This window comes from Galeopterus variegatus, unplaced genomic scaffold (genome assembly GCF_000696425.1).
Source record: "Galeopterus variegatus unplaced genomic scaffold, G_variegatus-3.0.2 Scaffold3034, whole genome shotgun sequence".
NCBI classification, from domain to species: domain Eukaryota; kingdom Metazoa; phylum Chordata; class Mammalia; order Dermoptera; family Cynocephalidae; genus Galeopterus; species Galeopterus variegatus.
Genome location: NW_007729145.1, coordinates 126,787 through 153,948, shown reverse-complemented (window position 1 = coordinate 153,948; position 27,162 = coordinate 126,787). Strand labels below are relative to the sequence as shown.

At 40.9% G+C, this 27,162-nt stretch overlaps 1 protein-coding gene and 1 non-coding gene across 2 annotated transcripts in view; one reads left to right on the top strand and one right to left on the bottom strand.

The window, feature by feature from the left end:
* Positions 1 to 27,162, bottom strand: part of SAE1 (SUMO1 activating enzyme subunit 1) — a 70,352-nt gene that overhangs the window by 27,822 nt on the left and 15,368 nt on the right. The window contains exons 3-6 of the mRNA XM_008583776.1: positions 23,526 to 23,699; positions 20,965 to 21,107; positions 18,550 to 18,649; positions 7,784 to 7,889 (exon numbers count right to left, since the gene is read on the bottom strand). Of these exons, the coding sequence (XP_008581998.1) occupies positions 7,784 to 7,889; positions 18,550 to 18,649; positions 20,965 to 21,107; positions 23,526 to 23,699 (523 nt within the window). The remainder of the gene's footprint in view (positions 1 to 7,783; positions 7,890 to 18,549; positions 18,650 to 20,964; positions 21,108 to 23,525; positions 23,700 to 27,162) is intronic.
* TRNAM-CAU lies at positions 13,365 to 13,438 on the top strand. The gene has a single exon. It is a non-coding gene; the product is annotated as a tRNA-Met (tRNA).

Sequence of the window (27,162 nt, the reverse complement as noted above, 5' to 3'; positions counted from 1 at the left end):
TATGTCTCTTTACTCTCCTTTAATCTAAAATGATTCCTTAGTCCTTCATGTACTTTTGAAGAGTGCAGGCTAGAATGCTGCTCAGTTTGAGTTTGCCTGATCATCATTAGAATGAGATCACACACTCTGGACAGAAATTCCAGAGCAATATTGCATCCTTCTCAGGATACATACTATCAGGAGGCATGAGTTCTATCTGTTCTATTCCTAGAATGTTATCTTTGATCACTCAGTTAAAGTACAATCTGCTAGAGTTCTCCACTGTCTCCATTTGTAATTAATTTAGAATTATCTTGTGAGGAAACATCTGTCCTGTTTCACAGCTAACTTTTCCTCAGTTTTAGTATCCACTGATGATTCTTGATTGAAACCATTTTTACAATTATGGTGATGGTCAAATGTAGTTTTTATCTCCATTATTCCTTCTACATTTATTGGTTATTATTTTTGTTCTTTTGACGTGCCCCCATCATTCTTAGAGCACTTCCTTACTTTCTGGCATAGCAGGATATTTGAAGCTCACCTGTAATTTTCCTACCCCAGCTCTGGAATCAGCTATTTCTCCAAGGAGACTTGATTCCATTTAGTGGAGAAAGATATTAAAAATCATGATCTGAGCACGAGTGCCTTCATTGCTACTGGGATGTCTTTGAGTCTTAGCCCTCTCTACAAACAGATCTAGGAAACATATATGCATAAATGTGAATACACATAAATATATACATCTATTTCTATATCTATATGAAAAAACCATTAAGTTCATCCTGGTAACTCTAATTCCAATCCAATACCACAGGGCTTCTTCTAGCCTTTCCCACCTTTCATATTCACAGGAATGCCCTTATCTGACAATAAGAAAACTTGATTCTCATTATCCACACTATTTACTTATTTGCTCAGTACTGGAACAAATAGTAAGTAGTTTCAGAATTGCTAACCCATACTCAATGTTTATTTAGAGTTCTTTTTTCTTTAGTCTGAGGTTACAAAGTCAAAATATATTCAAGAGCTACTTTTTTTTCCATCTCAGTGTAGTAATGTCTTCATTTGAAATACAGTACTTAATACATTTTTAAATAAAAAAACAAATGAATAAACAAAGGTTTTGTTCCAGGATATGGGTTCCACTTCTCCTGTGGTAATGGTTTCCCCCTAACTTGGCTGATCCTTCAGAAACCTGGGAGTTTTAGACAAATGTGCAGATGCAAGTCACCTCTAGTTATTTTGACTCAGTAAATCTGAGCTAGAACAAAGGAATCTATTTAAAAAGTGTTCCCTGGATGATTCTGATATCCTATCAGCTGGGAAACCACTGGCCAGTTCCCCCAAGCTCCAGTTTTGGAATCTGTTTCCCCAAGCACAGAGTCTGAGCTCTGTGGCACAGTCTTTGTCCTGCTGGCTTTCTGCATGTACTGTTCCTCTGCCAGCAATATTCTAACCTCTCTTTATCACCTGGCAAATACCTATTCTTTAAAATCCAGCTTAGATATCTCCTCCTCTGTTAAGGCTTCGACTCTCCCCAGATGGCCAGACCCTCAGTTCCCTGAGCGCCCATAACGGTTTGCTTTTAATCATTAAAGAATAATTCAAACATATTGAAAAACAGAACACAATACGATAGCTTTTTCAATAGTAATGTTATAGCTCTCTTCACAAGGAGTAGAATTATCTGTGTTTGTCTTTTCCATTGGTGAGGAGACTTACTCTCCCTCCTCTGATGATTCCCAGCAATAGGATCTGGCACATAGTAGGTGCTCACAAAATGTTTGGTCTAAGATTATTTTCAGCTTCAATTCTGTGGCTCAAAAATGGCCTAAGTATTTTTCCATAACTCATCAGAACAGAGACTGAGAAAGTTAATAGTAAGATTGCCAAGGATTCTCTGATATAAGTATTTCTCATCTTGAGATGAAATCCATTTCTTCCTGCTCTGGGCTAAACCTGCATGTTATTATTCATGCTGGTAAGTGAATGCTGTTTCCATATTAGACCTGATATTTTTAGCACTCCTGTTATGATAAACTCACAGTAACCTCAAAAAGAACAAATCAAAGTCAACTTTTTGCCACAGGAAACCAGCTCGCACTTAATGTTTTGCAACATGCCTTGGGAGAATGATAAAAAGATGAGACCTTTTGCTCACATATGGCGAGGGCAACTCTAAAGATAGTGGGAAAATGCAGCAGGAAGTGTTCAGTCTGGCCACTATCTTATTAAGTAAACTGGAAAAACACTCAATACCCAAACACAGTAAGCACACACACATGATGGCAGGGCGGCTGCTTCAGTAGAGGCTGAATTGTGAATGGGGCAGTTAAGAAATGTCTATATGTGAGTGGTAGGACAGGGTCAGAGAGACATTGGAATCAAAAATCTAGTGGGTGCTGGGGGAGCAGGCAGGCATAAGGAAATAATAGTGGGCAGGCTACTGTCCCTCTAGAATGGAGCAAATGACCAAACAAGCAACAACTAGTCACTCATACAAAAAAAATATTTTTTTTTATTGAGCATCTACTATGTGCTCCATAAGGCAATGATGAAACAAAGTCAGGTTCTTTGTGAGGTATTCTCAGATGTGCACCACAGCCAACCACCCTGTCCTCACTAGGAATTTCTAAGGCATCATCAGGTCACATCAGTCATATTGCTAGAAAGGATCTCGGGAATAAATTCCGAGGACCAGGAAAAACTGAAAACAACTTACATGCCTTTCAAAATGAGACTGGTCACAGATGACGGTACATCCAAATAAATACTACGTACAAATGAGATCACTCTATATATGCTCCAAGATCTTTCTATATCATTTAAGCCATGAAGTAAAAAAAAAAAAAAAAAAAGGCACACTGCCAACTGGTGTTTGTTTGGTTACAGACACACACAAAATTATAATTGTTAATCATTTTTCCAGAAGATACTCAAGAAATTCTCAACAGTAGTTACCTCCAAAATTTGGGAGACAGGAAAATGGGGAGGGTTTAATGAAGAAAACTTTATACACCTTTGAAAATTTTTTACAATGACACTTTTCTAGTAAAAATAAAATTCAAATGTTTCTTGGGGAAAAAAGATGAACTATCTGGGTCAGAATTCAGATAACCTTTGTTGATTATCTGAATTAAACCAGATTTTTCTGTAGTGTAGTGTTGATCCTGTTTCCGTAAGATGCAGAGCTCCTGGTTTAAAAATAACAAAGTCACCTAGTTTAGAGATGTATATTACAGAGGTTTAGAGCACAGTCACGGGTCAAACAGACCTCATGGTCTAAATTCTGGCTCTGCCTATAATACCAAGTATATGACTTTGGGCAGTTAGAACTATGCTCAACCTTTATCTCCTTATAGGAAAATGGGATACCAGATATACATGAAAGATTGTCCCAAGAATATGAGAGAATAGGTCAACTGCTTAGCACAGTGCCAGGTAATGCAGCAAGTAGTGTTCAATAAATAATAACCATTCTTAGGTGCCACTAACATAAAAACAAGAGCATTGTCTGCAAAGTTTACCACACAATTTCGATATTCCCCAAGACCACCTCACATCCTGGAGTCAGAAAGTTATGGAGGTTTGACTTTATAACAGCAAAATCAAAGCCCCCTCTTAATTATATCAATTTCTGATGTGCAAAACTTGATTTTCTTTTTTTTTTTAAAGACTGGTAAGGGGATCTTAACCCTTGACTTGGTGTTGTCAGCACCACACTCTCCTAAGTGAGCTAACTGGCCATCCCTATACAGGGATCCAAACCCTTGGCCTTGGTGTTATCAGCACCACACTCTCCCAAGTGAGCCACGGGCTGGCCCTGAAACTTGACTTTAAAAATCCTTCCTGGTGTTACTCAATATGTGATTGTAAAATGTTCTGAGGAGAATCAAAGAGGAAAACTAAAATGGTATAAAATCTGTGTCCCTGGCTCTGATACCTTTCACATTCACTATCTCAACACCTGTCTTACAGCTAAGGGAAAGTGGGATTGTCCCTCAGCCCCCTTAACAGGTCAGGAGCCAGGATCCAAAGTTCACACACCAAAGGTTATTCAAGATGAAATGAGGGTGGGAGTTGTGATCTAGCTCATGTCTGTTGGTCTCCAAAGCCTGTGCTTCTTCCATGACATGGGAATGCCCAGCATTGTTTGGACTGCACCTTTAATGCTATGGTTGGCAATCAAAACAGGCTGAGCAAAAACATGATTCTAACTACAATCAAACTTTAGGACTAACTGCAAGATCTTCTGTTTGGACTAATAACTTCTAGAAATTTTTTAAAGAAATGCACTTAAAATGAATAAACCTTCTGGTATAAGTCATACCTTAGTAAAGTTGTTAAAAGTATAAAAATAAAAATTGCAGAAAGACAAGGCACGCAGAGGAACTTATATTCCATTAGATTCACTTACTACTTAGAATGAAAAGAGACTTTAGAGACTGGTTAGCTAACTTAATCCTATCACTTTATAGTTGAGTAAACAACATCCTAAAGTGGCAAGCTGATTTATTTGCCCAAGGTAACAAGGATAGTTAATGGCATATCCAAAGCCTTGGAACTTGAAACTAAAAGGACAGATAACTAGTACCATTTGGAAGAGAGAAGTAAACATATGGGATGTATTATCCCATCTAAGTGTCAGATGTAGAAAATTAAAACCCAATAGAATTATTGCCATAATAATACCTACTGAAGGATGGAATTAAGGGTAAAAATGAGTCAATCCCCAAATTTCTACTACACAGTTGCAAAGTATATATCACCCCACCCCCAAAAGCATATATCTTCATGGACACCATAGTTCTCTAGCACTCACTCTGTGCTATGTGTTTTGCATGTATACCATCCCATCCAAGCCTCACAAAAGGCTTCTGAGGCAAGTATATTAACACTGCCATCTTCAGATGGGAATTTGAGGCTCAGGGAATTTAAGTCAGTGACTCAAGATTACCTATCTAAAAAAAGAGGCTGAGGGGCCGGCCCAGTGGTGCACTGCTACAGTGCGCTGCTTGGGAAGTGCAGCAGGCGCTCCCGCCGAGGGTTCGGATCCCACATACAGACCGGCCGCTCACTGGCTGAGCGAGGTGTGCGAGCAACACCGAGGGTTGCGATCCCGTTGCTGGTCCCGGTCCGGTACGGGCTCGACACTGAGGGTTGTGATCCGTTGCCGGTCACGAAAAAAGACAAAAAGGAAAAAAAAAGAGGCTGAGCCAGGAGTGGAAGCCAGGTCTCTTTTGATTCCAAAGCTCCTGTTCTAAACAACCCTGCATCCCTGCCTGCCATGTGGGTCATGATAATAAAGCTACTGCTTTTTCCACAATGACCTATCTACTCCTCCAGTCCTGTGTAACTTCTGATGGTGATGATCAGCAGCAACTGCATTAAATATTTACTTTTCCCCATACTATTTCAGGGTATTAGTTTTGCTTCCTCAGCCCAATGACTGGCTCCCTGAGAGCAGGGATAGTCACAGTTCTTGGGTCTTCATCAATCTGTGCCTTTTAAAACATTTAAAAACAGGGTGCACATCAGCTATTTCATATGGATATTGCAAGGACTCAATGAGCTAACATGCATAGAGTGCTAAGAATGACCGAACCTGGATGTTCTTATAACCTCGTATTTCACATGTATTTAATTAGAATTCAAAGACCTGAGCTGTTTAGGTCCTACCTCCTTTGCCATTTACAATCTGTGTCCTTTTTGGCAAAACACTTAGCCTCTCTGGGTTTCTGTTTCTTCATCTCGGGAAAGCAAACTGGAGATAATTTCCACACTGTCTACCTTATATAGGGGTACTGTGATGTTGAGATGGATGAGAAAATACTCTAGAAACTGCAGAGGTTTCTCAACTTCAGCACTATTAACATTTGGGGCCAGACAACTTTTTGTCATAGGGGCTGTCCTGTTCAGTGTGGGTATTTAGCAACATCCCTGGCCTCTACCCACTAAATACCAGTAATATCTCAGTTACAACCCAGTTGTAACAACCAAACATGTCTCTAGACACTGCTAAATGTCTCTAGCTGAGATCATTGGACTACATGGTAAACTCCTTTCTTTCAAGTACCAGCTAACTCCTTTCATAAGCAGCAGTTAGAGACACTCAGGTTATACCCAGAACCTTTGCAAATTAGCATCTATTGTTTCCTGAAGGCTTTCTATGTGCCAGGCACTGAGCAATTAGCTTCTCCCAAACACCGTGCTCACACTGAACCCCAGACTAGAGAGGGCACTGCTGATTCCAGCTGGCACTTCCTCCACCCCCACCCCCACAGTCCTTAAGAGGAGGCATTTTTCTGAGTGCTGCCCTATTCACATGCATAAGACTCATTCCTGCTTAACCCATCATTTTTTCCCCATTGAATTATTTCTATAAACATGGACATATAGGGCTTTAAAACAGTTATCCCTCAATTCTCCCTAACCCCAGTCTTATTGACACCATTAATTAGTAGGAGAAAAACTTTATTCATAGAGAATGTAAGATAAACTTGTAGTCTAGTCTGATCTTATTAGTTATTTTAAAAGTTATATAGATTTTTATATATTTCCTTTTGAATTTATATATATACAGTGCTTGGAGGAATTTCTTTTTAAACTACCATACACAACAGCCACCTGTCCTGACTTGGGGGAGTTGGGGCACTCCTGGCATCTATCTGCATGGGAAGGAAGAATGGAGGTGGGGATACAGATCTCAGTTCAGCCCTGGGGAGAGGAGGACTGAAGACTGTCTAAATACAACTGAAAGATGCTGTGCACATTTTCTAAATAAAAGCTACATCTCTCTACCTCTGAGTGTCCCTGAGAATGGGTTATAGTTATGCAGAGATACTGATTCTCTCAGGCCTTGGAGTGGAGAGACGGGGCCTTGGACAGGTGGTTGAGAGATTCTAATATTCTGTATAAACATTGTGCTATGTACTGTGACATGAAAAAAAGTTGGGAAGCACATCCCCAGAAGCACAAAAATGTCAAGGTGATTTTCTTCTTCTTTGTGCCTTTCTGGTATTTTCTGAGTTACTTCTAATATTTTACAAGTTATTTTTATACTTATTAACAAACTGATATTATTTATTTATTTATTTAAAAGATGATTGGTAAGGGGATCTTAAACCTTGGCTTGGTGTTATCAGCACCACACTCTCCCGAGTGAGCCACGGGCCGACCCTAAACTGATGTTATTTTTACATTTACTTGCTGTGTAACCTTGAGAACATAAGTAACCTTAATCTCTATGTTTCAGTTTCCTTGTTTATAAAATAGGAATAGTAACAGTACCTACCCCCAACGACCTATACTAAGCACTCAATGTTTGCAATTATTATTTTTTAAATAATATTTTAAAAATTACAGGTCTCAGAAAGAGCACTGAGAAGCCAACCAATGCTTTAGCTAATAGCTGAACATCACCAAGGATGAACTGAAAAGTTGCTCATTAATAGTGAGAGAGGGAGAAAAAAACCCCACCTTTCATGAGAGTGAGGCTAGTTCTAAAGACAAATAAGAATTCAGAAGAGGGAAAAGTGGCTTGATTTGTGACACTATTATCTCAGGCTCAATTTTAGAGGGCAGGTCATTTCAACAAAAGAAAAAAAAGCATGTAATTAGAAACCAGAGCACAATGATGGCCTCATCCTCATTCACTCTGCCTTTCTCATGTGGTCACTGGGAACTAGCAAATGAGAAATTTGACTCAGAGTAAATATCGCAAAATCATTTGGACTCTGCAGCCACATTTGCAGAAATCAGAGCCAACCCACCCCTGGGAAGCTCTGCTTTGAGCACTCACCTTGAAGGAGAAAGTAATCGGAAGTTGTGCGCTTCAGAGTGGCCTTTGCTTTATCACTGTTCCAGTCCACCTCCAGTGCTTCTTTAACTGGGCAGAAGACCACCTTCTGTTGAAAAAAGGCAGAACTGCTTAGGGATAAAATACGTTGGTTCTAAATGACAGGGCAGAATAGTTCTTCTCCGTCTCACAGAAATTTCATTATTTAAAGTTTACTCGATTGGGAGGGAGGGGCAGAGAAAAAATAAATAATAAAGTTTACTGATCATTAAAAGAAGCCAAGTCCACTCAAATCCAAGAAATGCTTGTGAGCACTACGCAGTCCTGTGGGCACTGGGGACTCAATGACAGACAACATGTACTCCCTGAACTGAAGGAATAAGAGCCAACCTCCTAAAGATCTGGTTCCATTCTGGCTCTTTAATGCTGGCTGAATTTATACTATAGAAATTCTTGCACAAGTGAACAGTGAGAACAAATACCTAAAGATACTCAATAAAACTTTCTTTGTAATAGTTAACAAACACAAACGAAAATTAAATGTTTCTCAGTAGAAGAATGGTTTGATAATGATGATTGATGACAATAATAAATAACAGCAAGGAAAAACAATAAAGGGAATGGGATAAAAGCTCTAGGCTATGGAAATAGAAACGGCATATACAAAAGCCCTGGTAAGAAGAAGTATGGCTGGAACCTATGAAGTTAAATCAAATTACCTTGAAAAATGCAATGATGTACACTTTATTTTAAAATACTGCATAAACAATTTATTTTCTAATTTTGTACAATAAGTAGGTATTATTTGTGTCCCCCCCAAAAAACAAGAAGTAAAAAGTATGCAGAAGAAAATGGTTTTCCTTTCCTTTTCCTGATTAATTCAGTCCAAAAACCATTTGCTAGAAAGGGCAAGGGAAAGAGTGTTAATGGTGGCGATAGTTGACCCAGGCAGAGGAGTCAGAGCACAGTGGTATAAGAAAGGCATCCCCGTGGAAGCAGCAACAGGAGACTCGTGACATCCAAACACTTGATGCAACAAATAAACACATTGAGAATTTGGGGCACCAGGTGTGACTGTCAGAGAAGAGAATTAGCAATATGGAAAGAGAAAAAACTAGAATGAATCCTGTGGTGGGAGATATTGGTGAGAACTCATTTTCATTATATATGCACAGATAAAAAAATAAATGCAGATATGTGTGTGTGCACATACAAATATTAACCAGTTATGTTTGCTGAGAGGGCCTAATTGCAATGACATCCTCGTAGCAATAAGCACACTTAACAATCCAGATTTTGGTTTCTAATCACCATTCCCCACTAAGAGAAACATTTCTCCTTAGAGAAATGCTGATTTCAAAGCCTGAACAAGCAAAGTATGTGAGAAGCCTACAACATTTCACCGTGCCAGAAAGCACGGAAGTGCTCAAAGAATGAAGAGGACATATCAAAAAGAAACAAAAGCCAGCATAAAGGAGCACTGGTCAAATCTGGGACAATTTGAGGATAAAAATAAAGTGATAATAATACAGTGAAAATGATGATTTAAATAACTGGAATCCATTAGTCCACAGAATTCCTCATTCCAGTTTGACGAGGAGTTGGATATTAACATATTTTCAAAGTACTTCTCTACAAAATACATATTAATCACACAGAGAAAATAACTTTTCAAAGGAGAAGTCTGGCAGACACCGTCTTACTCAAACGATCAAAGTTAACATCACCAGTAAAGGGGCCATATGGAAACCATGCACCAGATCATAAGATGCAATGGGAAGCATCCATTCTGTGATATTCTTGTGAAAAATATGTAACTGGAATCTAGTCACAGGGAAACATCAGATGAACCCAAACTAAGAGATATTTTACAAAATAACTGGTTTGTAATCTTCAAAAGTGTCACGAAAATCTAGATGCATGTATGATCCTGAACTGGATCCTTGTGCCATTAAGGACATTATTGAGCCTGACCAGTTAGCTCAGTTGGTTAGAGTGCAGTGTTATAACACCAAGGTCAAGTGTATGGATCCCCATACTAAAAACCAATTCACGGACATTATTAAAAGAAGTGTTAAAACCTGAATAAAGTCTAAAGATTACATAGCAGTTATGTATCCATGTGAATTCCCTGATTTTGGTGGTTGGTTTATGTTTATGGAGGATGTCTTGTTTGAAAAAATACAGACTGAAATACTTGGGGCTGACAGATGGGGCATCCTGTTGGCACCTTACTCTCAAATGGTTCAGAAAAAAATTGTTCTTGCTCAGATGGTTAGCATGCAGCCTTGTAACACAAAGGTCATGGGTTCAGATCCCCACACCAGCCAGCCACCAAAAGAAAAAAACAGTTCTTACCACTAGCTACTTTTCAAAAGTTTAAGATAGTGTGTGTGTGAGTGTGTAAATAATTTCAAACTTACAGAAGTATGTGTCTATCTTTCTTCCTCTCTTCTCTCTCTCCCCCACCCAGATATTTAAAAAAGAAAAAGACAACAGTATAATTTAGGAAACTAAGTGAATCAAGATTTTTCAGTTACCAGGCAGCTTTACAAAGCTTGCTAGGGACCAAAATGGATTTGATAGATGAAAGTTTGAATTGTTAGCGACAGTTAAGCAGTCATGGTTTTTAGGTGGCTTTCTGCATCCTCACAACTACTCCTTCGGGGTTTGGATCCATTGTAAAAGTTTGTATACAAGATGTTTGTACTGCCCTCAAACCTTTTGGTCAATGGGTCTGTTTTACCTCAAAAGAGGAGTCATGTAGTCAGACTAGTGACATTTAATGCCTGCTATGGACTGCCAGACCCTTGTTAACAAGTCTTAAAACACAGATCAAGCCATGAACAGTATGGTCTGGGAATGCCATAAGAGCTCAAGTCAGACTCTTTGTTATTTGCCTGGCTATGAGCAATGCTAAGAATCCACTGATTCTTTGGGCCATTAAATGACGAATGGAGGGGGTGGAGAGGTTGTGTTTTAGAGTCTTGGTCCCAGGGTCTGGGGCAAAAGCATAAATAAAGACCCATATATCATGTCTAGATATAATGTAAGTTACACTAGCAAGCTGTTAAATATATTGTATTCTGCCTTGACAAATATACCCTTTTGGCTGGCCGGTTGGCTCAGTTGGTTAGAGCATGGTGCTATAATAACACCAAGGTCAAAGGGTTGGGATCCCTGTACTGGCCAGCCACCAAAAAAACAAACCAAAGACAAAGGGAGACAAATAAATCTTCTTCATAACCACCTGGAAGCCAGTTCAAATTCGGAATTCTCACACACCTGGGGAGTTCTGTGCCAGAACAAGGTACACTGGGAAAGCTGGCCCCCATCAGTTCCCCCTTTTCCTCCCAACTCTGGCTCTGACTCACAATGCAAGAGGCTTTGTACTTGAGGGTGGCCACCCAGCTCATCCTTCCCCACCAAAACATCCACCCCTCAGGCCTAGGCATTTGGACACTGTGGCAGACTCTGCACTCCAGAGGCAGACCAGGGAAGAAGCCCACCAAAAAACCAGAGAAGCTAAGCTTAGGGTTATCTGGGCAGGAGATTCTAGGGTTCCCAGGTAACCAGAGTGTGGCCTAGAACTGAAGGGAAAAGGTACAGGCTCTGGGTGGGCACATTTCCTTGACCCCATAGAGGCGAACAGCTGGAGGAAAGCCAGGGAGGAAACTTCTACAGCGCTAGGGTCAAAGATAGAGGCCCTTTTTGCCTGGGTCTAAGGGCAAAACTATTCCCAGTTCTGCCTCTAATTTGTGATCTTAGATGAATTAATTTACTTCTCTTGGGCCTGTCTGTGGCTGACAACTTTTAGGGACATTTCCTGGTATCTGGAAGGAGTCCCCAAGTGGCCCTGTCTGCAATGTGTACTAGCCCTCCAGCCACAGGTGACATCCAGAGGTGGGCACATGGTCTCAACCAGGCCAATCAGATCCTCTCTTCTGGGAATTGAGAATATGAAAGTTAGGATAAGAGACACATTAACAATAGAGCTTTAAAGAGAAAGTCCACAAATTCCTACTCTTCCAGGATTCCCAGCAGCCCTGGTGTGTATTATTTAGATCACAGTAGTTATTCAATGCTTCTTACTCTACTCCAGCATCCCTCCAATTAATGCCCCTTTTGGTTCAAACTGCCCAAAGCCTACAATCAAAAATAAAACAAAACTTAACCAAGTCACCTAATCTAGAGCAGGATGGATACAAAAGGTGGTAAAACCCACCTCATCGGCATTGGGTTTATATAGAGAAAACACATTCTACAGTGCTTTCAGGGAAGAAAGTATCTTTCAGGGCCAGCATGTGGCTCATTCGGGAGAGTGCGGTGCTGATAACACCAAGGCCACGGGTTCGGATCCTACATACGGATGGCCAGTTCGCTCACTGGCTGAGCGTGGTGCTGACAACACCAAGTCAAGGGTTGAGATCCCCTTACTGGTCATCTTTAAAAAAAAAAAAAGAATCTTTCAGATGCGGCACTCTGCAGCATCTGCCAGGTAGCAGCATTCACTATCCACCTGAATGAATACACTACAGCAGGTAATTTACACATATTCCTCACACTTCCACTTCTCCACATATTCAGCTCCTGGCTCCCTCTGCCCAGAATGCCTGGTTCACTCCCCTCCACTATTCATTGCCTTCCCTGCCAATTCTGGGTTTAAAGATTTCAACCTGACAGTCTAGTTAAGACTAGTAACAAGCCCTCTTAACAGCATTAACTGACCTCCTTTCTTCCAATGGATATCAGTTTCCTGGCATGGACCACAACCAAAGGCACAGCGTTGAATAAACTAGATTTTCAATAAACATCCATGAGCTGATAGATCTAAACTGCTTTTCATTTACCAAAAAGCCCATCAGTAAATGTAAAAGACAAATTTTTCACATAACCTATCAACCATCAAATTATGGGGTTGTGCTGAGCCATTTTAGAATAGTGGGAAACTGCAATAACTTCAATGCAACAGGAGACTGGTTGAATAAATTATGGCAATACTAAAGGAGGAAAAGTTATGCAGCCATTTAAAATCACGCTCTCTCTCTCTCTTTTTTTTGGGCAGCTGGCCGGTATAAGGACCCCTACCCTTGACCTTGGTGTTACAAGGCTGTGCTCTAACCAACTAAGCTAACCAGACTTCAAAGTAGATGTAAAAATTTGGAGAGTGCTTATGAAAAAATATTTAGTGAAAAGAGCAAGACAAAACCAAGTACAAATATACATAAACATGTTTATGTATGTATGTTAATTAATACCCCAATTTTGTAATGTATATGCATTAAAAAAAATATTGAAAAGAATGTTACAGTCATTATTGGGTTGTAGGATTCACATTTTATCAACTTGTTCTGTATTTCCCACATTCGGAATTACGAATTTACTGTACTTTTTAAAACAGGCTAAAATTCAGTGACATGTGATACAGTTCTGGATATAAAGATGAATGTAAATCAGAATCAGAATTGAAACTTTCAAAACTACAGATTTCTAGGTCTAACCCCCAGACCTACTCAATACTCAATCAAAATCTTCAGGGGAGAGGGACCAGGGAGTTTATAACTTTAAAAAGTATTCTAGGGCTGGTGAGTTAGCTCAGTTGGTTAGAGCGTGGTGCTCATAACACCAAGGTCCAGGGTTCAATCCCTGTACTGACCAGCCACACAAAAAAACATTCTAACAAATGACAATCATATCCAGAGCAGCAAAAAAAAAAGGCCTGAAAATACCAAATGTTACTGTTATATACTGCTGGTTTTGGAATATAAATTGACAAAACTATCTGAGAGTAATTTAGCAGGGTCTGGTAAAGTTGAAGATGCCCTCCTAATTTTACTCCCAGGTATGTACTCTAGAGAAATTAACACAATTGCCCAAGGAGATTATCGGCAGGAACACAAACACATGCTTACTGCAGCACAATTTGTAACAGCAAAAACTTACATACTTAAATGCCCATCAGTGAAAGAATGGATACATAAATAGCATGCAACAAATACTCTATAGCAGGGAGAAAAAACGCCCTCCAGTGCTGACCAAGAACTTGCTGTGATGAAGAAACATTCTATATCTGTGCTGTGTAATACCAGTAGTCACACATGGTTACCGAGCACTTGAAATGTGGCTACTGATCCAAGATCAAGGGCGCCACGCCCCTGCCCCCAAGAAGAAATGTGGCTAGTGAGACTGAGGAACTGAATTTTTTATTTCTCTAATTATTTTTTGGTGACTGGTACAGGGATCGAATCCTGGAACCTGGTGTTATTAGCACCACGCTCTAACCTACTGAGCTATATTTTATTTAATTTTAATTCATTTAATTTGAATAGCCACATGTGGCTAGTGGCTATCATAATGAACAGTGAAGTCCTAGAACTACAAACAAATAGATGGCCTCACAAATATAATGCTGCTCTTAAAAAGCAAATGGCAGCATGCATATACTATGAAATCAATTTTTAACAAGTTAAAAAGCATGCAAAGCACTTCTATATATTGTTTGGAAATAAGTACGTACTCAAATATGTACAAAGAAGATGTAAGAAGAAATGTTTGAGAATGAGACAAAATTGAGGACAATGATTACTTATGTTGGAGAGGGATATACAGGGGACCTCAACCACACTAGTAACGTTTGATGCTTTAGATTGGGTGGTGGGTCCATGGTGATTAGCTGTATCGTTCTTAATTTATGCCAAAAATATTGTATAATAAGTTCTATTGCATTGTTTAGATTTATAAACAAAAGTGATAAAACAGGAAGCAGTTTTGTATCTGCCCCTTCCAGGTGTCTTTTTTAATCCACACAAAAGTACCAGCAAATGTACCTGGGGTTAGCTGGTGAGCGCAAAGGGGTAAGGAACAGGAGAGAACATAGTGAAGGAGCACAGCAATTGGTACAATAGTATTGAAAATGTCTGGGTTTTTAAGTTGGATAGTGTTTTTTTGTTATGTTCCATAACTTGCATTGATGTTGCATGTCTTCTTTTTGTACATCAAATATCACAATAAAAAAAAAATATAGACTGAACTGTGCTGAGATGTTGGGGGGACCACCACTCCCCCAAGCTTCTCTTATCTCTAGAGCCCAGAAACTTTTCCCTTGTGAGGTAGGGCACCACCAGCACACCCATCCCCTACCCGAACTAATTGTCCACCACTTTCTGCAAATTTGCACCCTTCATCTCCCTATTCTGGCTCCTCCACACCCAGTGATTCTAACAATTAGCAGGGTTTTGAACCTCTGCAGCCTGGGGGGTCCAGTCCAGGCAACTCAATGACTTACTCCTAAATATTTCTGGGCAAGTCCCTTGTCTTCTTTGGAATACTGTTCTCTCAGCTCAAATAACCAAAACCATGCGAATCAATGTACTACAAGGTTAATCTGTTTACTATAATTGATCAAAAATTAATTCAATAGGGCCGGCCCGTGGCTCACTCGGCAGAGTGTGGTGCTGATAACACCAAGGCCACGGGTTCGGATCCCATAGAGGGATGGCCGGTTAGTTCACTGGGTGAGCGTGGTGCTGACAACACCAAGTCAAGGGTTAAGATCCCCTCACTGGTCATCTTTAAAAAAAAAAAGAAAGAAAGAAATGTGAGCAACACAGGAGCATGATAGTGGCCTTTTACCCTAAAGGTTTTCCAGAATAATCATAATTTTCACATATTTTATCCCACCATCTTCACAAAACTTCAAATTATTGTAGAAATTCCAAGCAGATTCACCTGGTAAGTCATAGGGTGAGCCTGTGCCCTTACCCACTGTCTGTGATCTTCCCCATCATCTATACCTTCTTCCACAGGTGTGTGACCTTAGGCAGGTCATTTAATTTCTCCTAGCTTCTATGTCAGCTGTAGATTGAAAAAACAGGCCTGGATCCAATACAGTACCTTGCACGCAGTAGGTATTTTGCAATTCAAGAACACTGGCTGTTTTGGAGTGGGGGAAGCCAGAGTGACTCTGCCCCTACATCTGCCTTTTTATTTATCCTGTTTCCTCTGACTGAATACTGATCCCGGCTTCAGTGCTTGGCAAACTTGTCCTTCAAAGGCCAGCTCAAACAACTCTTCTTCCAGGAAACCTTTTTTTCACCCCCCACTTCATTGCTCTCTCCTTTATCTGCTGTGCATCAGTGTCTCCATCAGGCTTGTGCCATGATTCTGATGAAATCTGTCTCACAATTTCTCCTGGGCATCAAAGGAAGCAAACAAACTACTGAGCACCTATCTCTGGGCTAGGCATTTTCCTAGTGCCTTACTTCTCATGATGGCACATGTGCTAAAAAGACCCAGTATCTTCCTAGACTATGTGAAAACCACAAGCTCTGTTTTTTAATGTTTCTAATTTAGGGGCACAATGTGTACTTTGAAGCAAAGGTGGCTTTACAACATTTGGTTGAACCTAAAGGAACAGGGGGAGGGGAAGGGAACCCTAACCAGAAACCTTTCACAGGAAACAGGAAGTGGCTGCTTCCCCACCCCCATCCTGCACTCTCTGAGCATAACCCAACTAGTTATTCTGTACAATTTAGGCAAACAGGCAGAATCTGAATCAAGGAATTTTTGAGTTGAAGATAACTTTGAAATTACAGGGCTGTCTCTGCCAAAATGGAGAAGGCATGTTATTACAAGGTGGCAAAGCCATAACAAAAACCAATTCAGTGCAGTCGTTCCACCACACTCTTGGTGAGGCCGCATGAAGATAAGGTTTGGAATCCCAGGGATTGTCATCAAGAATGCACTGAATTCCTTGCAACTTTAAGGGCTCGGGGTTGGAATTCAAGCCTGAATTGTCCGAGTGTAACAGCTGACTAACAATGTCAGCTGGGGAATATTTTGATACCTTTAAATTCGGCCCCAAGTAGGAAGAAGCTGCATAAAAAACTCTGTGGTTGTAGAGCCCTAAGGAATGGTACATGAAGGCCTCTGAGTGCCTGGCTGGGCTGCCCACATTCTCCTCATAGCAAGATAAAGTGGCTCCCAAAAGAGGTTTCCAGATCCACCCCAGGAGGCACCACCAGAATTGACTCCAGGGAAACTTCCAGCTGTGAAGGGACAACAAAGCTAGGCACTCTCACTATTTGAATGTGAAAAACCCACCTCAATCAGAGAAGACCTTTATGCCATAAAACCCTTCACGGCAAGGCCAAGTGTCACACTTGTAAGAGGGTGTGATTTATATGACAGCATCCACAAAGCTGCTTTTGTATTCCTCCGTTTGTTAACAATTTATCTCCCCCCACCAAACACATGGAGCTATTCAGAAAAAGCTTGACTGGGCCTTAAAAAGAAAGGAAGGAAAAAACGGACCCATGTTTACGCCAAAACACCAATGTTCACTCTGGGTAATTATGGTCCTGTGAGCAGACACTCAAATTAGGGCTTAATAATTCCTCAGTATCACACTTACAGCATCAAACTATTCCAATACAAACACAAAAAGCAAGAGAAAGAAAATCTCCAACATCACTTTTCTGGAGACTCTAAGAGTTCCACTTTTGAGGTTTTCTGCAGTCTTTTATGCGGTTTCTGCACTCTTTAGAATCCCCCCTTTAGAGCAATTTTAACTCAACATTCTGACCAGCTGTTTTTCTTTCTCAACATTTAAATCTACAAAGCAAAGAGTAAATATGGGCTTGGTCATGTCTTTCCTCTCAGTTCAAGAAAACCAATTCTGGCCACTTCATCTTGTTTTCCCCATCAATGATTCCCTTCTTAGATTCCAACACTAGCTACAGAAAGCATCCTCTTCTGATCCCTTTCCCATTCCTTTCTATAAAACAAATTTAATTATTGCACATGATCCAAATAGAGGCTAAGCCCCTAATATAAACTACATTTAGAAAAATATATAAGCCTAGGGCTGGCACATGGCTCACTTGGGAGAGTGTGGTGCTGATAACACCAAGGCCAAGGGTTCGGATCCCTATACAGGGGATCTCACTTGGGAAGAGTCAAGGGTTGAGATCCCCTTATCAGTCCTCTTTAAAAAAAGAAAAAAAAAAGAAAGAAAGAAAAATATATAAGGCTGATAACATTTGTCAACACTGAAGGCTTTTATTTCTTTTTTTTTTTTGGCAGTTGGCCAGTACAGGGATCTGAATAATTGACCTTGGTGTTATAACACCACACTCTCACCAACCGAGCTAACCAGCCAGCCAGAAGGCTTTTCTTATTAAAGATTATTTGGTGAAAGAAAAGAAAGAAAAAAGGCAAAACTTTTTTTAAGAAGCAAAATAAAAGCAATTCAAGTTTAAACTGGCTCCTGCACACATAGGACCTTACTAAATTGTCTACCAATCTGAAAAAAAAGTTTGTACAAAAATAATGGCCTCCACTCAAAACCAGTTTCTCTGATACTACTGCATACACTAGAGGTCAAAACTGGTAGCCCACAGATCAAGTAGGTCTGTCAGGCATATTCTGTTTGGCCTCCACCATATTGATCAGAACAGCATTCAAACCAATTTGAGTAGGCTGCCAGTATTTTTTTTTTTTTTTAATTTGGAACAGAGCACACAAAAATCTGCATTTCTGATTCTCTTGAAAAACCACATCTGGAATTACCGGGTCCACATTTCCTCACGGCGACAGCTGGCTGGCACTAGGCAGCAGCCACCTTCCTTTATATGGGACAAGCACCAGCCCTTCCCCTCCAGACAACTCTACCAGCTTACTTCTGTCATCTGCAATTGTAATTGCCCATCGCCTGCAAGGCCCCAGGGTTTCTGACCTCTGACACCGCCCCCCACCCCTATGACAAGTACCTTTTTGACCATAGTCGTCTCAGATGAATCAAGTTTTGCTCTTTTGGTATCAGGTCCATCTTCTACTCCTTGGCTAACTTTGGCGACTTTAGTTTTCTCCCTAGAGGGTGTGAATCATGCCATCAGAATAAAAAGAACATCACTCGCTCACAGAATAGGATGGTTGTCAGGAGCAAAAGCTTTGGAGTCAGACAGACTTGGGTTCAAATCCCAGTTCTGTTACTGACTACCTGATGAGTCAGTTATCCACTCTGTGGGAATACCAATCCCTGACAGGATTACAGTAAGAAGAGAAATAATACAAATTGCTCAGCACACTGTCCAGCACATAAAAGCTCTCAATAAATGAAAGCAATTATTCTGTAAACATTCTACTTGAATCATGAAATAAATAGCCAAACTTAACTTCTCCCTCTGCTGTGGGCAACTCATGTTAAAATAATCTGGCCTGGCGGCCCGGTGGCGCACTCAGGAGAGTGCGGCGCTTGGGAGTGCGGCAGCGCTCCCGCCGAGGGTTCGGATCCCATATAGAGACCGGTCCGCTCACGGGTTGAGCGTGGTGCAGGCGCAACACCGAGGGTTGCGATCCCGTTGCTGGTCGCGGTACGGGCGCAACACCGAGGGTTGCGATCCCGTTGCTGGTCGCGGTACGGGCGCAACACCGAGGGTTGCGATCCCGTTGCTGGTCGCGGTACGGGCGCAACACCGAGGGTTGCGATCCCGTTGCTGGTCGCGGTACGGGCGCAACACCGAGGGTTGCGATTCCATTACCGGTCACGAAAAAAGACAAAAAGGAAAAAAAAAAAAATCTGACCTGGGCTGGCCCGTGGCTCACTCGGTAGAGTGTGGTGCTGATAACACCAAGGCCGCGGGTTCGGATCCTATATAGGGATGGCCGGTTTGCTCACTGGCTGAGCGTGGTGCTGACAACACCAAGCCAAGGGTTGAGATCCCCTTACCGGTCCTCTTTAAAAAAAAAAAAAATAATAATAATAATAATGATAATCTGGCCTGCTTTTCACAACTATGACTTCTTTATCTATTTATAATGTGCCCAAAGAACTAGATTTTCCTAAAGCCATGAAACACTAGAGTTAGGAAATATATGAAACATGTTATTCCCCCATTTCGATTTTACAGGCAAGAAATTGCAGACCAGAGAAATTTCAGTGATTTGCCTGAGAGGTTGAATAGAAGACAGCAGTTTTAAGTCTCTTGGTAGGAAGCTCCACCCCACCCTACAGGGCCTTCTCTCACTAGCAAGTTGCAGGGTGGAGGGGGTTAGAAACTACAGCCAAGGGCCGGCCCGTGGCTCACTCGGGAGAGTGCGGTGCTGATAACACCAAGGCCACGGGTTCAGATCCCATATAGGGATGGCCGGTTTGCTCACTGGGTGAGCGTGGTGCTGACAACACCAAGTCAAGGGTTAAGATCCCCTTACCGGTCATCTTTAAAAAAAAAAAAAAAGAAAGAAACTACAGCCAAAAAACCCAATTTAGGGCTGGCTGATTAGCTTAGTTGCTTAAAGCGTGGTGCTCATAACACCAAGAGTTAGGGTTTGATCCCTGTACCAGTCAGCCACCACAAAAAAACAAACAAAAAAACAAAACCCACCTCATATAGTTTTATAATACTGTATTATCTACTGTCTTTCATCTAGAAACTATAAGTTCAAAACACTGCAGGTCCCATCATGTGAGAATTACCAAGGTCTGCAGCCTCAAATGTTCAAAATGAGAGAAATAAGGTCTGTTTGTTCCACCAGAGCAGCCTCTGGACTTTGGTTGGAGCTTTTCCAAGGTAGACTCTGATTGAATGTCCCTCCAGAGTTACCCATCTAACTACTGTATACTCGTCTTACTATCTTTCAACCTGAAGAAACACAAGCCCAAGTTGGAGAACAAATGTTTACAATCCAAGCAAGCCTTCTCTGTGAAGAAAATGTGGCTTTAACACCTGAAGTCCAGACTGATCAAATACCCATGGGGTACACTCTGATTCCCTAAAACTCTGCTTGCTTTAGGCTTTAGGTTAGACCATCATGTTGGAGGGTAGGGCATATCTCTTATAATTCTGAACCCAAAATCTATTGTATTCAGTAACTTATTAATGACTTGGTTTCAGAATGTTCCACATATTACAGTAAAATACTTTGCTTAGATGTTTCATTTCCTACCAGTAAATAAAGCTAAATTTTTTTTTTTTTTTTTTTTTTAGATGACCGGTAAGGGGATCTTAACCCTTGACTTGGTGTTGTCAGCACCATGCTCTCCAAGTGAGCTAACCGGCCATCCCTATATGGGATTCGAACCCGTGGCCTTGGTATTATCAGCACCACACTCTCCCGACTGAGCCACGGGCCGGCCCAATAAATTTTGAAAATGTTATGTTCTCCCCTCCTCTCCCAACACTTACTCTACAAACTCATGTTCTCCAAGATTAGCAAATGTGTATCCATGGTAGCCAAAAACATCTCCTGTAAAGAACTTGATGCTATTTTTGTGACAGATCTGGTCAACTTTAACTATGACATCCCTGGAGCAGCAAGTCAGACACACCTGCAGAAAGAAAGAAATTGTCTGGTTATAAGTTCTGCAAACTGTGAATCACTGCCCTGATGTCTAAATAAATCTTAATGAACAAATCTCTCTGGGCATGTTTAAAGCCAGTTTCAAACTGGTACAACAGGTTCTTTGGGTCCTATGCTTAGAAGACAAAAGAAAAGTTGCAGGTTTCAGTGTGTAGAAAATGTAAATTATGAGATCTTCACTTTCTGCAACCAAAACAAAATGTGTTTCGCCAGAAAGTAAAAACCATTTAATGAAGTTGTTTCTACTAATCCATGAACTTATATAAACCACAATTCACAGTTTTCATGAAAAAGGCGTAATAACTTAGCAAGTTATTTCTAAACTATTAAATCCATTAAAATCCAAATAAGTGATATATAGTTAGAAGCAAAACCAGTTTTTCAAATTGACCCAAAGGTCGTGTTTGAATACCAGGGCTTTTTCCCCCCTCTTTTTTTGATTGATATGTAAAGATAAAGAAGATAAACAAGTCCTGTTGAGATTATTTTTCCACAGATTGTGGTGTGAAACTTTATCTGAATTTAAGGACAAAAGAAAAGGTTATAGACCAAGTGACCTTCATTCAGACTTAGACAAAGAATTGGTGGATTCACTCAGTGGAATTATCAATGTTGCTCGGGGGCCTCTAGGTTGTGTTCCAGTAAGTTGAGGTGTTTGACACAGCTAAATTCTACTGTACAAAATACCATCTTTTCGGGAGAACCTTTGTGATCATTGTCAAAAGACAACTTCCAAACTGCACATGCTTTCTCCTCAACAAAAGGACATTTTCATGTGATAGCTCGCTCCTCTTTGCTGTTGTCTAGCAGCCTGCATACTGAAATAACACTCACAGAGAAATGTTTTCCTTTGGTGTTTCAAAGGATGCAGCCACCCAAGGAAAAATCACATCTAAAAGGTAAGAAAGCCACAGGTGAACATGCAACCAATTGATCAAATGGAATCCTATAGAGTCAAAAGTGACTGCAAAACCTGCGAGGACCAGCCAACATGACTCAAGAGGCAGTCATCCTTGCCCCATGCCCAGGAATTATACAATCAACTGACCCCGTGCTTCAGTTTTCATAAACCTTCTCTCTAATTCTACAAGTTCAAGGGACATGTAGAATAAACCAAATGTGGTTACCATGGATAAGGAAATGAAGAGAAGACTTAAGTCCAAATGGAAAGTGTCTCAATACCTGGAGTTACAAAATAGAGGGAATTGGAAAAAAAAGACAAATACACAGATGATTCACCATTCCAAGCCCATATCTGAACAGATGCACATATGAAATACAATAGCGTGAAAAACAAACTACCCAAGAGAAATTCTAACCTCTCATGTAGTAGACCTTTCACTTAAAAAACAAGCAGCTCACGTGTGACTATTTCATTGTTATCCAAGATTTGTTAAATTTCAGGGTATAAAGGACTACCTCTGAAAGGTCACAGACACTGATGCGGAATTCAATGTATCTTTTCACCTCTGCATAGACTTGGCAGTGAAACCAAATGAAGTTGGATATGCCTCATTTGGCTTATGATTTTGTCTAGTTATCCATGGCAACATGGTCAAAATGACTGCAAAAAAGACACACACATGGGCCGGCCCGGTGGCGCACTGGATGGTGCGCCGCTTGGGAAGCGCGGCGGCGCTCCCGTCCGAGGGTTCGGATCCCACATACAGACCGGCTCCCGCTCACTGGCTGAGCGAGGCGCGGGAGCAACACCGAGGCTTGCGATCCCGTTGCCGGACACGGAAAAAAAAAAAAAAAAAAAAAAAAAAAAAAAAAAAAAAAAAGACACACACATATAAACCAAGATCAGGTGCACTCTTTCATAAGATGAAACACAAGCTGTAGTTTGATATTTCTAACAAAAAAATGCCTCTGTTGGGCCAACCCTGTGGCGAACTCAGGAGAGTGTGCGCAGCAGCACTCCCGCCCCGAGTTCGGATCCTATATAGGGATGGCCGGTGCGCTCACGCGCGGCGGGTCACAAAAAAAAAGAAAAGAAAAGAAAAATGCCTCTGTCACAGAAATTAATCACTAACTTGCTAAATTTTTGAGAGAAAACATTTGCAATAAAATGTATCAAACCTATGTGCAAAGATTCTGGATAGAAGACAAAACACCAATGATGAAACCTGGTCTAAGGGAACATATGCCCAGAGAATAAACCATGAGACAGCAAATCACAAACAGCCTCAGCAGATCCAACAGACTGGACCTATCTTGCAACACATGCATACAATATACTAAGCCTAAAGAGCAGAACATCTTATAAATTTACTTGGGAAAAAGTTCAGAGTTTGAGATTCAAATGCTCTAGTATATCTTGTATACATATAACTTTAATTTGCTTAATTCCCACAGCAGATTTTACACTCTTTAAGAAACTTACAGCATCAAACTGAGTGAAAAATGACTCAGCTTTCTTCTCTATATCCTCAGTGTCCACCTTTACATCCACCATTGGATTGAGATTCTGGGCTCGCTCCAAAGAGGCTTCGGCTCTATTTCGGCCAATGGACCCAGTACGAATCAGGAACTGAGCTCCGGGATCTTCTGGAGATACCTAGGAATAATTTTTTTTTTTAAATTCTTTAATTTTTTTTGGAAAACAAACCTCAAAGACAATGAATCTTTCTATTTTAAAGGATAACTAAAATATCTACCATCTAATTGTATTATAGTTCCTACAGCAATTTGACTAATACAGAATCCCTACTAGCTTTCCTTCTGAATCTCTAAAATAGAACATTTAACTTTTTTTACTGGTCATTGATGGTTAACGAGCACCCCCTTGTGTTTATAAAGAAAATTCACCCTAAACAGAAAAGTCCATGCTTTCTTCTTCTACTAAAATTTGTAACTACTAACAAAATGTCTGACTACCAGTGGTAAGAATTGACTAAACACCTACCATGTGCACAACCCTAAGCATTCAGGGAAATAGTACATTAAGTTGTTTAAAGAATCTAGTCTTTGTCTACAAGTGGCTTAAAATCAGACCAGTGCAAAAAATCAAACACAATTAAGCATGCTTGAAATGAACTCTTTTAATTGAACTCAGAAAGGAGGAGATGAGTGGGGGCTAGAGAGAAGGAATGACTTTACCCATAAGGTTGGGTGTTAGATGAGCAGAGCCTCAAAGACAGATTCCATACTACTCACAAAGCATTTCCTTGCACAAAACATCTAATTTAACCATTAGTCTCTCTGCAAATGACCTCACCATCTTCACCAAAACTAGGTTCAATAGAAGTAATCTCCCCTCATCTCTTCCTACCATCTTTCCACAGTACTTCCTCATTATCTCTCCTCCAAGAAAATTAGCTGGCCCTCCTCCCATTCCAGGCCAACCCTCCGGTGTATCCTTGACTCATCCCGTCCTGCTTCTACTTCTTCAGGATCTCATTATATACTGAGAGGATGCACATCACAGTGATTAAGAGCAAGGGCTCTGGAATAATTCAGGCTAGATTAAAATCTTTGATTCAAATCCAGTTCAATGATTTACTGTGTGACTTTGAACAAGTATTTGGGAATCACATGTAAAAAGAGGATGTTAACAAAAACACACATTGACTAATCACTCTATCAATGTTAGTTATTATTACTATCAGTACAACCAAAAAATTAAAAAATTAAAAATAAATGGAAAAAAAGAAAAAGAAAAACTAATATTACTATCAGTCCACAGATCACACCTTCCTTGCGATGCTCTCCTCCTCTCTTGCAACATATTTCAGTCTCTTTATGGGCCCTCTTAGGTGTGATCCCGCCTCCCAAAACTTTGGGTCTCGCAGTCTAAAAACAAAACTGATTGTTATATTCCATTTCTACCATGTCTTTGAGTACCTTTGTCCCATTGCTAATGTCCCCTGCCTAAAACAAAGCCCCTCAGCTTGATAAACCCTTCCTTGTTTTCAGCTCAGGTTGGAACTTCAGGAAATCTTTTATGTCTCCCTACCACAACCTGAGTCAGGAAGCCTGCTCTGATTTCTGAAAAAAAGCTTGAGAATGTGAACCAAACCTTGAACATCTTTATATCCCCAGCACCTAGAAGACTTCAGGGTACTTGGCAGGTGCTCTCAGATTCTTGTTGAATATAAACTAAACAAAAAGCTCTAAGGAGCAGGCATTAACATTCTCATTTTATTTATTTTTTCAGCTGGCTGGTATGGGGATCCAAACCCGTGATCCTGGGGTTATAAGGCTGCACTCTAACCAGCTGAGCTAATTGGCCAGCCTAACCTTCTCATTTTAGAGATGAGCAAACTGATCTGTGTTAGGTTAAGCCCCTTGTCCAGCTTGAGGAGCTGGGACTGCTTGATTCCAAAGCCTTTGCGCTATGCAGCACTGCCTCCCCCTAGGGTGTTCTTAGTCAGGGAAAGAGCACAAGCAAATTGCAAAGGGGAGAAAAAACATACCGTGTTCAGGAATTTAAATTTATCTGACGAGAGTTGAGTTGGGTAAGTTGACTGGGACCAGATTATATGAAGCCAGTGGTTTTCAGCCCTCCCTGACTGTTAAGATTTACCTGGATGGGCCGACCCATGGCGCACTTGGGAGAGTGCGGTGCTGGGAGCGCAGTGACGCTCCCGCCGCGGGTTCGGATCCTATATAGGAATGGCCGGTGCGCTCACTGGCTGAGCGTGGTGCAGATGACACCCAAGGGTTGCGATCCCCTTACCGGTCACGAAAAAGACAAAAAAAAAAAAGATTTACCTGGAGAACTTCCCTCCCCCGCCCCAAGACTAGTCACGTGCAGTAGTGAGAAGGGGGAAAGAGTAGAATGAGGAATTCAATTTACAGGATAGCTGGTTAGCTCAGTTGGTTACAGCGCAGTGTCGTAACACGAAGGTCAAGCATTAGGATCCCCATACCAGCCAGCCACTGGGAGAGAAAAAAAAAAGGAGTTTGATTCTGTAACTGACTGTGAACAATTAATTGAGAGAACTCACTGCCTTCAGACCAGTCAAGAACTTTTATTTTTATTATTTTTATTTTATTTTTTTTAAAAGATGACTGGTAGGGGGATCTTAACCCTTGGCTTGTTGTTGTCAGCACCACGCTCAGCCAGTGAGCTAACCGGCCATCCCTATATAGGATCTGAACCTGTGGCCTTGGTGTTACCAGCACCGCACTCTCCCGAGTGAGCCATGGGCCGGCCCTAAGAACTTTTATTTTTAAATAACTTCCCAGATATTCTAAAGTGCAGCTGGGGCTGAGAACCACCATGTTAGGCAGGTGGAAGGCAGCATCAGTCCTCCAAGTGAAGAGGTAAGGGATGACAATGAGCCTGTTCACTCCCAACATTGAGCAGCATTCATCACAGTACTGATGTAATGTCAGAACCACATTGTGCACCTATCGTTATGATCATCCCCCCATTCTTGGACTCCTGCAACCAGATGAGAAAGTCACCATCCCCATGTGGTTTCATTTTCCATACGAAGGGTTTCCGTGGTTAGACATCATTCTTCCTTAGGTTTCTACTCTTACCCTCTCTACACTGCAAACAAGTTCTCCATCTAGATGGGGTGTTCCTGCCCATAGAGGGCACTGTGGTTGGAGAGATGTCAAATCAGCCAGTGCTCAGACCATTAATAACCTGGCAGCTTGCTTACAGAAAATTTTTTTCTCAGGTTTTTAAAATCAATTCAAAAACCAATTTGTGGCTGTGATATTAAGTGAGCCAATCCATGTTTCTCTTCATAATGCAGGAGAATATTTTTAAAAATAACAATCCCAGGTATTATTTTTCTCCTGAACACTCTAACAAGGTGAGCTTTTAAAAATTTCATTAAAATTTACTTTTGTCAGGGCTGGCCCGTGGCTCACTCAGGAGAGTGTGGTGCTGATAACACCAAGGCTATGTGTTCGGATCCCTATATAGGGATGGCCGGTTGCTCACTTCAGAGAGCGTGGTGCTGACAACACCAAGTCAAGGGTTGAGATCCCCTTACCGGTCATCTTTTAAAAAAAAAAAGAAATGTAGGCCCTGGACAAAAGTAAATTTTTTTTTTTAAAAG